Source organism: Schistocerca gregaria, chromosome 6, assembly GCF_023897955.1.
Source record: "Schistocerca gregaria isolate iqSchGreg1 chromosome 6, iqSchGreg1.2, whole genome shotgun sequence".
NCBI lineage: Eukaryota > Metazoa > Arthropoda > Insecta > Orthoptera > Acrididae > Schistocerca > Schistocerca gregaria.
The window spans coordinates 551,652,553-551,668,102 of NC_064925.1; the positions used below are offsets into that span (position 1 = coordinate 551,652,553).

At 45.2% G+C, this 15,550-nt stretch overlaps 1 protein-coding gene across 1 annotated transcript in view; it reads right to left on the reverse strand.

Annotated features, from left to right (window-relative positions):
• The window catches only part of LOC126278986 (phosphopentomutase), a 140,423-nt gene that overhangs the window by 78,902 nt on the left and 45,971 nt on the right, over nt 1-15,550 (reverse strand). The window contains exon 5 of the mRNA XM_049979289.1: nt 7,352-7,621. Within this exon, the coding sequence (XP_049835246.1) occupies nt 7,352-7,621 (270 nt within the window). The remainder of the gene's footprint in view (nt 1-7,351; nt 7,622-15,550) is intronic.

Sequence of the window (15,550 nt, forward strand, 5' to 3'; positions counted from 1 at the left end):
GACTGCTTGTCCATATCAAGCACTCAGTTAATACCAGCCTAGACAACAATTTTCTCATTCAATGATTATTGTTTATAGTATTCTATTACCTATGATACAGGGATACAGAAAATGTCAGAATATTATGGTAAGAATCACATACAGGTAGTTATAATGTTTTTGTTTAATTTCCTGCACAAACAACCTCATTAAAATTGTTCCAGGTATGATGCCACATCATCTTATAAAATACTTGACAGCTATAATACTTCATATGCCTTGAGGCTGCTGCAACATGACACAATGCCCATTATTTTAGTATTTTAACAATTTATGTATTTTATAAGCAATGTGGCAGTACACCCAGAAGTATTTTAATGAGATTTAAACCAGCTGTGGAAGCCTATGTATTTATGTCATACACAAAAAGTTTCTTATGCTTTCATAAGTGTTACACCTACAAGCATACCATTATTGTGTAAAATATTGAGAACTGGGAGGCAGAACGGTATATTCACTGTACAATGTATTGGGGTTCCTTCTCATTCCATTGGCACGCTGTTGACCAAACCAAAGGCATCATTATACTTCTGAAACAAGTGATGAGAGCTACATACATTACATAATAATTCTTATTTCTTTCTGTTTTGTGACACCTACATGGTCACAGTGAGAGGTTATCAGCCTGCAGTACTAGCAAGTCTGTGCACCCCAGGACGACTACCATTCTTTAAAAATAAATTAACACATTGTCATATTATTAAACTGAACTGGCAGAGAATGAATTACAGGTTAACAAATGAAAGGAATGTTTAATTCTGATTACCAAAAAATCCTCAATACAAACCAATATCCATTTAGGTACCTCATGTGAAGATACATCAGCATGACGGTTAACTGACAATTGGGAAACACGTAATCTATCTGTGTGTGCTGCTCTGTTAATTTTGGATATCTTGTGAGCTGATATGGTCTCCATATCAGTTATCATGAAGGAGACAATTTTGTTCAGGACTGGTTCCTGTTTCGCATCTGACTTCCACCATGGCATTTTCTATTCATGTCTGGCATTTGCTCTTTCCTAGAATGTTTTCAGTTTATCGTTAAACAATTCCAACATTTCCTGGAAAGACCATTAAGGCACTCAAATTTCAACATTTGTGTTTCTATCTTACGAATTATTTAGAAATAAAGGTGACAACTCACTGAAAGGAAGAAGCACTGGGTTGTATGTAAATGAAAGGTACAGCACTTTGATAGCTTTCAGAATGCACTTTCTTTTTCAAGCTTGTAGGGAAAACATGCATGCAAGCAGGCGCGCATACACACACAGGCACACGCCTGTCTTCCTACACTGTGCTCAGTCGAGGAAGTGTATTCTGAAAGCTAGCAAAGCTCTGTACCTTTTGTTTGTGTATGTATCGATGACACAGCGCATCTGCCTTTTGGTGAGTTGTCTCCTTTATTCGTAAATAACTCATCATTCTATCTTAATCAATGTATGGAATTCTGGACTGAAGCTCCCAGCAATTCACAAACCATACTGAAAGCACTATCAGAATGTACTATTCTTTATGGCCAAAGTACTATTATCATCTTAAAATAAAACCATTATGGCACATTGGTTTTAAAATGTGTTATCAAATTTATGATGAACATTAATTCTTTCTCCAAAGTTACTAATGTTTACATCAGGGGTCCCATCACCCAACTCGCCCACAGAAAGTAATAAACTTTGCTTCATCTGAGTCTCAAGATCTTATCTTTAAAAAGTGAGTATTACACCAAAAAAATATGTGATTTATAATAGCTCTGACATCTTATCAGCAACTGCATTCTGCAGATTGTAAGGGTAGTCATGAAACCAACATATCATTCACATGTTTTTATAAGTGACACAAACTAGATGCAGTTTTTCCATCACTTGGTATGAGGTTGGAGTTGACTAACAAGCTCTCGTGCAGCTGAGTGTTTATCAGTCATACAACCATAGTGCACATAGCTATTGAGAAACATCAAACCTTTTTTGCATTTTACTATAAAGATACATTATGGCAAACTTTCACCAAGTAAATTGATAAACAATAGAAGCTGAACAATTTAAACGACACTGTGTAAATTGATCTACGTAACTGAAGACAAAACAATCAAACTCTGCTGGCAATTGTTAAAATGTGAATGTGAAAATTAAGGCTAGCCGCCAATAATGATCAACGTTGCAATACTAAAAAAAAATACTTCATTACAGAGATGAAGCAAGTTTCTTCTCTGTGGGAATATTCAAATAGGTGTCAGGGCACTGATAATCTCACTGCAGAGTCAACACACACGCACATGCACGAGTGTTCAGATATATGTTATGAATGAGCAGTCTGATTTGCTCTTTAATCACATTTTAAATGATAAATTAGCACAAAAGATGCTGTTGGCTCTAAAACATTAAGTAAACAAGTCTTGGAATCTTTGTTTTTGATGTATTTTTCCCATGTGGAAGTTTCTTTATAGAAAGAAACTTCCACATGGGAAAAATATATTAAAAACAAAGATTCCAAGACTTACCAAACGGGAAAGCGCCGGCAGACAGGCACAATGAACAAAACACACAAACATACACACAGAATTACTAGCTTTCGCAACCAATGGTTGCCTCTTCAGGAAGGAGAGGGAAAGACGAAAGGATGTGGGTTTTAAGGGAGAGGGTAAGGAGTCATTCCAATCCCGGGAGCGGAAAGACTTCCCTTAGGGGAAAAAAAAGGACAGGTGTACACTCGCGCACGCGCACACGCGCACACACGCACACACACACACACACACATCCATCCATACATACACAGACACAAGCAGACATATTTAAAGGCAAAGAGTAAGGGCAGAGATGTCAGTCGAGGCGGAAGTACAGAGGCAAAGAAGTTGTTGAAAGACAGGTGAGGTATGAGCGGCGGCAACTTGAAATTAGCGGAGGTTGAGGCCTGGCGGATATCGAGAAGAGAGGATATACTGAAGGGCGAGTTCCCATCTCCGGAGTTCGGATAGGTTGGTGTTGGTGGGAAGTACCCAGATAACTCGGACGGTGTAACACTGTGCCAAGATGTGCTGGCCGTGCATCAAGGCATGTTTAGCCACAGGGTGATCCTCATTACCAACAAACACTGTCTGCCTGTGTCCATTCATGCAAATGGACAGTTTGTTGCTGGTCATTCCCACATAGATAGCGTCACAGTGCAGGCAGGTCAGTTGGTAAATCACGTGGGTGCTTTCACACGTGGCTCTCCCTTTGATCGTGTACACCTTCCGGGTTACAGAACTGGAGTAGGTGGTGGTGGGAGGGTGCATAGGACAGGTTTTACACGGGGGGCGGTTGCAAGGGTAGGAGCCAGAGGGTAGGGAAGGTGGTTTGGGGACTTCATAGGGATGAACCAAGAGGTTACGAAGGTTAGGTGGACGGCGGAAAGACACTCTTGGTGGAGTGGGGAGAATTTCATGAAGGATGGATCTCATTTCAGGGCAGGATTTTAGGAAGTCGTATCCCTGCTGGAGAGCCACATTCAAGGTCTGATCCAGCCCCGGAAAGTATTCTGTCACAAGTGGGGCACTTTTGGGGTTCTTCTGTGAGAGGTTCTGGGTTTGAGGGGATGAGGAAGTGGCTCTGGTTATCTGCTTCTGTACCAGGTTGGGAGGGTAGTTGCGGGATGAGAAAGCTGTTTTCTGGTTGTTGGTGTAATGGTCGAGGGATTCAGGACTGGAGCAGATTCGTTTGCCACGAAGGCCTAGGCTGTAGGGAAGGGACCGTTTGATATGGAATGGGTGGCAGCTGTCATAATGGAAGTACTGTTGCTTGTTGGTGGGATTGATGTGGACGAATGTGTGAAGCTGGCCATTGGACAGATGGAGGTCAACTTCTAGGAAAGTGGCATGGGATTTGGAGTAGGACCAGGTGAATCTGACAGAACCAAAGGAGTTAAGGTTGGAGAGGAAATTCTGGAGTTGTTCTTCACTGTGAGTCCAGATCATGAAGATGTCATCAATAAATCTGTACCAAACTTTGGGTTGGCAGGCTTGGGTAACCAAGAAGGCTTCCTCTAAGCGACCCATAAATAGGTTGGCATACGAGGGGGCCATCCTGGTACCCATGGCTGTTCCCTTTAATTGTTGGTATGTCTGGCCTTCAAAAGTGAAGAAGTTGTGGGTCAGGATGAAGTTGGCTAAGGTGACGAGGAAAGAGGTTTTAGGTAGGGTGGCTGGTGATCGGCGTGAAAGGAAGTGCTCCATTGCAGCGAGGCCCCGGACATGCGGGATATTCGTGTATAGGGAAGTGGCATCAATGGTTACAAGGATGGTTTCCGGGGGTAACAGACTGGGTACGGATTCCAGGCATTCGAGAAAGTGGTTGGTGTCTTTGATGAAGGATGGGAGACTGCATGTAATGGGTTGAAGGTGTTGATCTACGTAGGCAGAGATACGTTCTGTGGGGGCTTGGTAACCAGCTACAATGGGGCGGCCAGGATGTTTGGGTTTGTGAATTTTAGGAAGTAGATAGAAGGTAGGAGTGCGAGGTGTCGGTGGGGTCAGGAGTTTGATGGAGTCAGGTGAAAGGTTTTGTAGGGGGCCTAAGGTTCTGAGGATTCCTTGAAGCTCCGCCTGGACATCAGGAATGGGATTACCTTGGCAAACTTTGTATGTAGAGTTGTCTGAAAGCTGACGCACTCCCTCAGCCACATACTCCCGACGATCAAGTACCACGGTCGTGGAACCCTTGACAGCCGGAAGAATGATGATGGATCGGTCAGCTTTCAGATCACGGATAGCCTGGGCTTCGGCTGTGGTGATGTTGGGAGTAGAATTAAGGTTTTTCAAGAAAGATTGAGAGGCAAGGCTGGAAGTGAGAAATTCCTGGAAGGTTTGGAGAGGGTGATTTTGAGGAAGAGGAGGTGGGTCCCGCTGTGATGGAGGACGGAACTGTTGCAGGCAGGGTTCAATTTGGATAGTGTCCTGGGGAGTTGGATCATTAGGAGTGGGATCAAGATTATTTTTCTTCGTGGCAAAGTGGTATTTCCAGCAGAGACTACGAGTGTAGGACAGTAAATCTTTGACAAGGGCAGTTTGGTTGAACCTGGGAGTGGGGCTGAAGGTGAGGCCTTTGGATAGGACAGAGGTTTCGGATTGGGAGAGGGGTTTGGAGGAAAGGTTAACTACTGAATTGGGGTGTTGTGGTTCCAGATTGTGTTGACTAGAATTTTGAGGTGTTGGGGGGAGTGGAGCTGGAAGTGGGAGATTGAGTAGATGGGAGAGACTGGGTCTGTGTGCAATGAGAGGAGGTTGAGGTTTGTTGGGAAGGTTGTGGAGGGTGAGTGAGTTGCCTTTCCGGAGGTGGGAAACCAGGAGATTGGATAGTTTTTTGAGGTGGAGGGTGGCATGTTGTTCTAATTTGCGGTTGGCCTGTAGGAGGATGCTATGTACAGCCGGTGTGGATGTGGGAGAGGAAAGATTGAGGACTTTGATTTGGGATAGGAGTTGACGGGTGTGTTCATTGGCCGAGTCGATGTATAGGTGAAGGATTAGGCGGGTGAGGGCTATGGATTGTGCTGTTTGGAACTGGTATAAGGACTGATGGAAAGAAGGATTGCAGCCAGAGATGGGAACTTTAAGTGTGAGGCCTTTGGGAGTAATGCCAAATGTCAGACAAGCCTGAGTAAATAAAATATGGGAGCGTAATCTGGCTAGGGTGAAGGCATGTTGGCGGAGGGAATGTAAATAAAATTTAATGGGGTCGTTGTAGGGATGTTGTGAGGTTGACATGGTATTAGAAGGTGGAAAGGGTAATATGAGGTTAAAGTGAAAGTAAATAGAAATTTGTATAGGGAGAGATAAAGGTGTGAAAAAAGTCGAAAAAGTGTTGGTTTGAAATGAGCTATGTTGATCCTGTGCTGAACTTAGGTTGGTGAACAACAATGGGTGCAAAGGTTGGGTAGTTATGTTGTCTCCAGATCACGTTAAAGGGTGGGGAAATTCAAGGAATCTTCGAAAAAAAAATTTCTAAAAAAGTTTCGAAAAAGTAATTTCCAAAAAAATAAAATTCGAAAAATTTTTTTGAATAAAATCTCGAAAAATGTGTATGTAAATGTATTCAAAGGACTGGTTATGTACTGGCAGGTTATGAGAATGAGGCTAACAATTGTTTGATGAAGAAATAATAACGTGTAAACCTGTGGGAAGCTGCTAAGATATGATCAGTTTGTGGGAAAAACGGGAATGGAAATAAAACGAAAGTTGTTGGAAATAACTGAGATGGTTGTGTAATGGGTGAAAGGAACTGAAGCTGTGAAATAGTATTCACGAGTTTACACGAAATGTTTGTAAACTTGGAAAAGTGGATTTTATAGCAGCGGTTATGTTGAAAGCGTTGAAAATTTTAGGTTATGGTTTGGAAGTAAATTACGTATTATTGAGTATAATTAGGCAGGATAAAATGTATGGTAGATTACGGAAAAAGGGAAGATGAATACAAAGTGAAACTACTTGTACAAACAAAAAGAGAAAGTAAGACGATAGAGAAGATTTCGAAATGCAACAGAGACAATAACAAACGTAATTGTTGGGTTCAAATTAATGATGATGTAAATAAAATAGAAAGAAACTTCCACATGGGAAAAATATATTAAAAACAAAGATTCCAAGACTTACCAAGCGGGAAAGCACCGGCAGACAGGCACCTGAACAAAACACACGAACACACACACAGAATTACTAGCTTTCGCAACCGATGGTTGCTTCTTCAGGAAGGAGAGGGGAAGACGAAAGGATGTGGGTTTTAAGGGAGAGGGTAAGGAGTCATTCCAATCCCGGGAGCGGAAAGACTTCCCTTAGGGGAAAAAAAGGACAGGTGTACACTCGCAAACACACACACATTTGCCTTTAAATATGTCTGCTTGTGTCTGTGTATGTGCGGATGGATATGTGTGTGTGTGTGTGTGTGTGTGTGTGTGTGTGTGTGTGTGTGTGTGTGTGTGTGTGGGCGCGCGCGCGCGCGCGCGAGTGTACACCTGTCCTTTTTTTCCCCTAAGGGAAGTCTTTCCGCTCCCGGGATTGGAATGACTCCTTACCCTCTCCCTTAAAACCCACATCCTTTCGTCTTTCCCTCTCCTTCCTGAAGAAGCAACCATCGGTTGCGAAAGCTAGTCATTCTGTGTGTGTGTTTGTGTGTTTTGTTCATGTGCCTGTCTGCCGGCGCTTTCCCGCTTGGTAAGTCTTGGAATCTTTGTTTTTAATATATTTTTCCCATGTGGAAGCTTCTTTCTATATATATGTGTGTGTGTGTGTGTGTGTGTGTAATTAGCTGTCACTATTTTTGTCATTAGAAACATTAATACATTACCTTAAAATTGGCTGTGTTAAATGCCTGTAACATATACGGATATCCAACACCATGCAGTGGTGTATACGTAAATTTAACGGATGTGTTAGCATTTAAATTTGCAAACAATATGTCATCTTGAATTTTGCTGTAGTACGCATCCCACACTTCTCGTAGAGGGTCTTTCATGAGAGGACTACTTTGTAATATTGATGTGTCCCATGAATTTTCCCAGGGGCAAAGATTATTTAAAATGTGCTTCTGTATGTTCTTGTCATGAGGAGATATGATCTGAAAAGAAACAACATTTTTACTCTTTTCAAGAAGCTAAATTATTTGCCAGTTATATTTATAAGCACTCATATACACAAGATACACAATACACTATACCTTTTATGAGCTGTGTTGTATATTTAACAAAAATACAACACAATTCATAAAAGGTACACTGTATCCTAATCATTTTTTGTGCTTTCATCACATTCTCTAACACTCTCTTCTGCATAAAGTTATAGAAAGTACTAGACATTAAGAGGTGAGGATAACAGATATCCCCTTCCCTATTTTCCAGGCCTACAATCAATTATGTAGTATGAAATACACTTACAATTTGCAGCATTGCATTTCACTTGAGATACGTGAGCACAACTATAACTAATGAAACACTACGTATATTTGCTAACAAGATCTATCGAAACCTGCCAGATACTTAACAAATCAAATGATGAAAGTTTTCATACAAATTCCTGTTGTAAACAGCTACAAATGTAAATTCAAAAGTATGTATTTGGTAATAATGAAATTATTCCATAGATAATAGGAAGACATATTTACAAAACAAATAAATTCTTGTATTCAGTGGGAACATTTACACTTCCTGTAATTATCTATGGCCCACCCAACATCAGCCCCAACATCAGCGGAGGGAGGAACAAAACGTCCTAGAGATGGTTTCACACAACATTAGTGTACCTCGAGGGGAAATTGTTATAACCTTTAATCACCAATAATTGTGTGGATATTCAAACACACTCACTTAGAAACAATAGCTGGTTACATGATAACAACTCGGTATCTCTTATTTGACTGCTGTGCCGTGACACGCGGCCGGTGCCGTTCATAGCTAGGTGGCGCTCCCGCGCTTAGCCGAGTTGCGGAGCGCCTCTATCGCCGTTTGAGCGTACTGTCGCGGCGGCACTGTGAAATGTCATGGCACTGTCACAACACTTGCCCCCCTCCCTCCCTTAAAAAAAAAAAAAAAAAAAAAAAAAAAAAAAAAGAAAAGAAAAGAAAAGCACACTTTCTTGGAGACATGGACAGTGCGGAGACATCCATGGCCTCTTGTGAGACCCCGAGAAGATCCCGTGGAGAGACACGAGAGTATGGTCAAAAATGTCCAGGACGGAAACTCATGCGTGGAACGTGCCTCCTGGATGAGATGATGGGTGATAACTCTGGAGCAGCATCCATAGGTGTCGCGGACCTGGGGGTGTGCTCCAGCGAGATGGGTCCCGGAGAAGGTGGCGTCACGACTGGAGCCGGTTCCGGCGTGCTCGAAAGCGGTAGCAACGTCAGCTGCATCAACACGTACGGTAGATCAGCAGGAGCGACAGGACTGGCTTCTCGGGCTGGTGGAGGCAAAGGAAGGGGCGGTGGCACCGGCGTGGCCACCAACCATGGGCACATCTGGTCGTAATGGCGAACAAACGTGCCGTCATCCGTACGTATTTCACAAAGCCAGCGGCCGCGAAAAGCCTTCACCACCCCTGGAATCCATTTAGGGCGAGATCCATACCCTCGTGCCCACACATCGGCGCCCACCGAGTATTTTCCCGCACTAGGGGACACAGCACAAGGGCTGACAGGGTGAAGCAGGTGCAGTAGAGTGCGTGGTTGGCTGTGATCACCCAGAGGCATGAAGCGATAAGAACTCAGAAATGGCAGCAGAGCGTCATCTGTGGAAAAATCACCAAGGAATTTTTTCATCTGGCTTTTGAAAGTGCAGACAAGGCGCTCTACCTCCCCATTCGATTGCGAATGGAAGGGCGGTGCTGTAACATGATGAATCCCTTGTCCAGTACAAAAATCATGGAAGGCCTGCGAAGAGAAATGAGGGCCATTGTCCATGATGATCGTGGATGGAAGACCTTCTAGCGCAAAGATTTTGGACAAAGCCAGCATCGTCGCCGCAGTGGTGGGCGATGGACATCGAACAACAAACGGAAACTTCGAGAAGGCGTCAATCAACAGTAGCCAATAAGTACCAAGGAAGGGGCCGGCAAAGTCAGCGTGCACCCGTTCCCATGGCGCCGGATCAGGCCACGGAGAGGGCATTGCACGAGGTGCAGCCAGTTGTTGAGCACACACACCACATGCAGCAACCATGTGGGAGATGTCCGAATTAATGCCAGGCCAACAAACGTGCATGCGAACCAGGGACTTAGTCTGAGAAATACCCCAATGGCCTTCATGCAGCAGTGTGAGAACATCTTTGCGAAGAGAGGCTGGCACCATGACCCATGGAGATGCGCTATCTGTGGCCAGAAGTACACCACCATCACGAACAGACAGACGAAGGTGCAAGGCATGGTAGTTGCGAATGGAATCTGATGCCCGGCCCTTCGTCCTGTCCGGCCAACCCCGTTGAACAAAACCGATCACCTGACGCAGGACCGGGTCCTACGCAGTACCTGACGTGACCTGCGAACCTGTAAGTGGAAAACCCTCGACCGCACGACATTCTTCCTCATCAATGTGGAAACAGAGTAGTTCATCACGATCGAAAACTGGGTTGGGGCCCATTGGCAATCGCGACAACGTGTCAGCGTTGGCGTGCTGGGCCGTTGGGCGATAGTGAATCTCATAGTGAAAACGAGACAAGTATAAGGCCCAACGTTGCAGGCGGTGAGCTGCCTTATCCGGAAGCGACACCGATGGGCTGAACAGAGAGACCAGCGGCTTGTGGTCGGTGATGAGGTGAAACTTAAAACCATACAAAAAAATGCTGATAGCGAGTGCCTCCTTTTTGATTTGAGAGTAACGCCGTTGCGCATTGTTGAGGGTCTTGGAAGCATAGGCGATGGGTTGTTCCGACCCATCCTCATACCGATGGGCGAGAACAGCCCCTAGGCCATACTGTGACACGTCAAGTCACCAGAACCAAGTGCTGACCCGGACGGAATGTGGCAAGACAAGGCGCTGACTGCAAATGAGCCTTCAGGCGGACAAAAGACCGCTCACACTCGTCGGACCAACAGAAAGGGACGTTTGTGCGCAACAGCTGATGCAGAGGATGAGCTACCGCCGCTGCGGATGGAATGAATTTGTGATAATAAGCAAGCTTGCCTAGAAACGCCTGAAGTTCTTTGACCGTAGACGGCCGGGGTAGAGCGTTAATGGCCACAACGTGCTGACATCGAGGACGTATACCCTCACGGGACAAGTGGAAACCAAGATACACAATGGAGGGTTGGAGAACTGTGACTTGTCCAGATTGCACCTCAACCCAGCCGAATGCAAAACCCGAAACAGTGAACGCAAATTGCGAAGGTGCTTCTCAGTGGAGGCCCCCATGACAGCAATGTCATCCAGATAGTTTATGCAGCCGGGAACGGAAACCGTGAGCTGTTCCAAAAACCACTGAAAAATGGCCGGCGCACAAACGACGCCAAATGGTACCCGCTGGTACTGATACAACCCACAAGGAATGTTGATGACGAGAAATTCCTTGGAAGAAGCATCCAACGGCAACTGATGGTACGCCTCCGATAAGTCAAGTTTGGAAAAGAACTGGCCCCCAGCGAGCTTGGTACATAACTCCTCAGGATGGGGAAGAGGATAAGTGTCAATGAGGCTCTGAGCGTTAACAGTGGCTTTAAAATCACCACATAATCGCAGACTCCCGTTTGGTTTAGAAACCACCACGATGGGCGATGCCCATTCGCTAGAGGTAACAGGAAGGAGAATCCCTGAAGCTGTTAACCTGTCTATCTCAGCCTCGACAGGTGCACGCAACGCCACCAGAATAGGGCATGCCCGGAAAAACTTAGGGCGAGCTATTGGTTTAAGAGTAATGTGGGCTTCAAAATCCTTGGCACGACCCAGACCAGCAGAGAACACGGACAAAAATTCAGAACACAATCCATCCAGCTGTTGATACGGAATATCCTCAGATATGAGGTGCACATCATCATCAATGGAGAACCTGAACAACTGGAAAGCATCATAACCGAATAGGTTTTCAGTGCCCGCATGATCCACCATATAAAATGTGAGGGGCCGAACAACAGACTTGTAGGCAGTGGAAGCATCAAACTGGCCAATGATAGGAATTTTCTGTTTATTTTAAGTTCTCAGATTTCGCGTAACTGGAGACAAGGGAGGGGAGCTCAACTCCAAATACGTGCGAGAATTAATGAGAGTTACTGCAGAGCCAGTGTCCACTTGCATGCGAATGTCTTTATCCAGAACATGAACAGTAACAAACAACTTATTTGTTTGAGAAAGCACACAGTTAACATCCATGTCCGATGTCTCGTCCTCGTCGACAGGAACTTTAGGGAACTGACACACAGAAGCAATGTGACTTTTTTCCTACATGAATTACATGTGGCCCAACGTTTTGGACACGCGGCCCTGTCATGCTGTACGAAACAATGTGGACAAGAAGGAAGTGCGAAACGAACCTGCTTCTGTGGTTGCTGTTTTCTCTGCGAGCGTTGCGGCCCAATGTGACGTTGTTTACACGAGTTAACCGCCGCCACATCTTCGTTTTCCTGTGAAACAGGCAAATCGTCCTTGTCGAAAGTTGACTGTACAGTGCCTACATCACACCACGCGTCTATTTGCGTGCCAGCAGTGTGAGACACTTCAAAGGATTGAGCGATGCTTAGAACTTCCGACAACGACGGGTTTGGCAGTTGTAGGGCACGTTGCTGTACTTCTTTATCAGGAGCAAGCCGTAGAATAGCATCCCTAACCATTGAATCAGCGTAAGACTCATGATGAGTGTCCGTGACAAACTGACATTTCCTACTCAGACCGTGTAGTTCCGCCGCCCAAGCCCGGTAAGATTGATGGGGCTGTTTACGACACCGGTAGAACGCCACGCGGGCGGCAACGACGTGGGTGTATTTTCGGTAATAGTTAGACAATAAGTCACACATTTCTTGGAAGGACAGTGAGGCAGGTTCCCGCAGAGGGGCTAACTGAGAAAGCAGCTTATAGATCAGTGGGGAAATCCAAGATAGAAATAACGACTTACACATAGGAGTGTTGACAATGCCGAAATCCAAGAAGTGTTGCCGCAAACGCTTCTCATAATCCTCCCAGTCTTCATCGGCCTCGTCGTAAGGAGGGAATGGAGGTGGAGAAGAGGAAGACAGACGATGAGTAAGCGACGTCGACAACCCCTGAATAGCAGCCGTCAGCTGTGTTTGTTGTTCAATGAGCCCTTCAATAAACTGTTCCATGTCTGCCCCATCACGAACACACAAATCCACAACACAGTGAAAATATCCCATCCTCGTCACCAAAAAGTGTTATAACCTTCAATCACCAATAATTGCATGGATATTCAAACACACTCACTTAGAAACAATAGCTGGTTACATAACAACAACTCAGTATCTCTTATTCGACTGCCGTGCTGCAACATGCGGCCGGTGCCGTTCATAGCTAGGTGGCGCACACGTGCTCAGCAGAGCTGCGGAGCCCCTCTAGCGCCGTTTGCACGTACTGTCGTGGCGGCACTGTGAAATGTCGTGGCACTGTCACAACAGAAATAATCTGAAAACTTCTGATGATCAGCTGTGAGTCTAGAGCAAACATGTTAAATATGGCAGTTCACACAGGGTGTACAGTCTGCAATGCTGTGGATAGCTTTCACTTGCCAGTGGCATTGCTCGTATTAAATCTGCAAAAACAACTGCAGGGTTATGGGCCTCTGGAACTTTTTACACTCCAACACAAAGTATGGCAGCATATGAAACGACTGCTTTCAGCAAGCGTGACCACCATCTCTGTTCAGTGAGTCTAATATTTTAAGTTCAGATATTTAGTCTATAGCCTGTACACTGTGCTATCTCAATCAATACTGAAATATTAAGGAAGTAGACTGAGACATGCCTTCTCACTCAAGGGGTGTAAGTACCAAAGCATAAATGGATAAGAAGACAGATTCAGAATGGTGCGGTATTCCCTTTGATTTATTTCCAGTAGTAGTAGTAGTAGTAGAGGGGTTTTGGGCGCACGACAGCAAGGTCTTCAGCACCTGTTCAGTAACATAGTGAGATGGGTGTCAAGAAAAATCCCAGAACAGGAATATAAAACGAAACAGAAAACATGGATAACAATCGCTGAAAAACATGTGCTCACCCACACCAAAGCGTGGGATGAAGCAGAGCGTCAGCAGTAAAACATGGACAACACCGGAAGAAAATGTTAGAGGGAGATAAAACAATGTAGCAGATGGAAGTGGCTGGCTGACCGCAAGGAAAAAAGGGGAGGGGTCAGCCACTCTGCAATACACTAAAACCTCCAGCCTAAAAGTTTAGGCCAGAGCCCAGACACATCACAAAACTTAAAAACCCTAGACACACACGTCTCATCATCAGCTAAAACAGAAGGCAGATCCCCATCAACTTGTGCTTCTGCCAGTGCATCACGGTATAAAATGCAGTCTGTTAAAATGTGCCGGACAGAGATGTCCACACCACAAGCATCACAAAACGGAGGATCCTCCCGCCGTAATAAAAAGCTATGTGTGAGAGGACAGTGCCCGATCCGAAGACGTGTGAGGGCCACCTCCTCCCGCCTGAGCAACCGGCAGGAGGAACGCCACGGCCGAGTGGTTGACTTTATCAACCGAAGTTTATTGGCCGTCACCGCCAGCCATTTGTCCTCCCACAACTCCATGCACTTCCTGTGGAGTGCAGCGATGACTGACTGCAAGGGAATAGGACACTGGACCACATCCTGCTCTCTGCAGGCCTCCTTGGCAGCCCGATCGGCCTGTTCATTGCCCCATATGCCGACATGACCAGGCACCCAGCAGAAGGATACTTTTGTACCTCGCCGTTGGAGCAAGTACAGTTGGTCATGTATCAGCTACACCATCTCCTCAGTCGGGTACAGATTCTGCAGTGATTGTAAGGCACTAAGAGAATCTGAGCAGAGAAGAAACTGATCACCCCGAACACGATTCATCTGCTCCAGTGCCTTCAGGATCGCGTGGAGATCCGCTGCGAAAACGATATATTCAGCAGGGAGGCGAATCCGAGTAACTTGATCAGGGAACACTACAGAACAGCAAGGAAATTCTCCTGTTTGGAGCCATCAGTGTAAACGACAGTGAAACCGTGATGCACATCTAAAATGTTAAAAAACAGAGATTGGAATGTAAAATCTGGTGTGCGATCTTTCTTAAAATTAGTCAAATCTAAAATAAGTTTGAGTCTCCGGAGCAGCCAAGGTGGAGATCTGCTCCAACCGTGACGCAAAACACTAAGACCAGCCATAGACATCGCAGCAAGGCAATTCTGTGCGCAAATCCCATAGGGCTGCGTCGCACGTTGCCGGTTATGAAATAACTGTGCCAGAGGAGGCTGAGCAACGGTATGGTATGCAGGGGTGTATGGTGTGGACAAAGTTTTATACGCCTGGCGCACTGTAAGTAGCCGTCGCCGCATATGAAGTGGCGGTTCACCAGCCTCTGCACAGAGGCTCGGTTTGGGGCTAGTTCGGAATGCCCCAGTGGCCAACCGAAGCCCTTCATGGTGCACAACATCCAACATCTTTAAGTAAGAAGGCCTCGCAGACCCATACACCGTGAACCCATAATCGAGCCGAGATTGCACAAACGCCCTGTAAAACTGGAGCAGAAAAGTTCTGTCAGCTCCCCATGTATTGTGGCTAAGACATTTTAAAATACTTAAAGTCTTAAGTGACCGCCGTTTCAGGTCTTTAAGATGAGATAACCACGTGAGCTACAAGTCAAAAATGAGCCCCAGAAACCTCACCATGTCTTTAAAAGTAAGAATAGTGTCCCTCATCGGCAACTCAGGAAAGGTTAAAATTGAACGAGAACGGTTAAAAAGAACACATGTAGACTTCTCGGTGGCAAACTTAAAACCACTCTTCCGCGCCCAGTCATCCAAACGCCTAATCGTAAGTTGCAACTGACGAGTTGTCGTTGCAAGGCTTGAAGAAGAGCAAAACAAA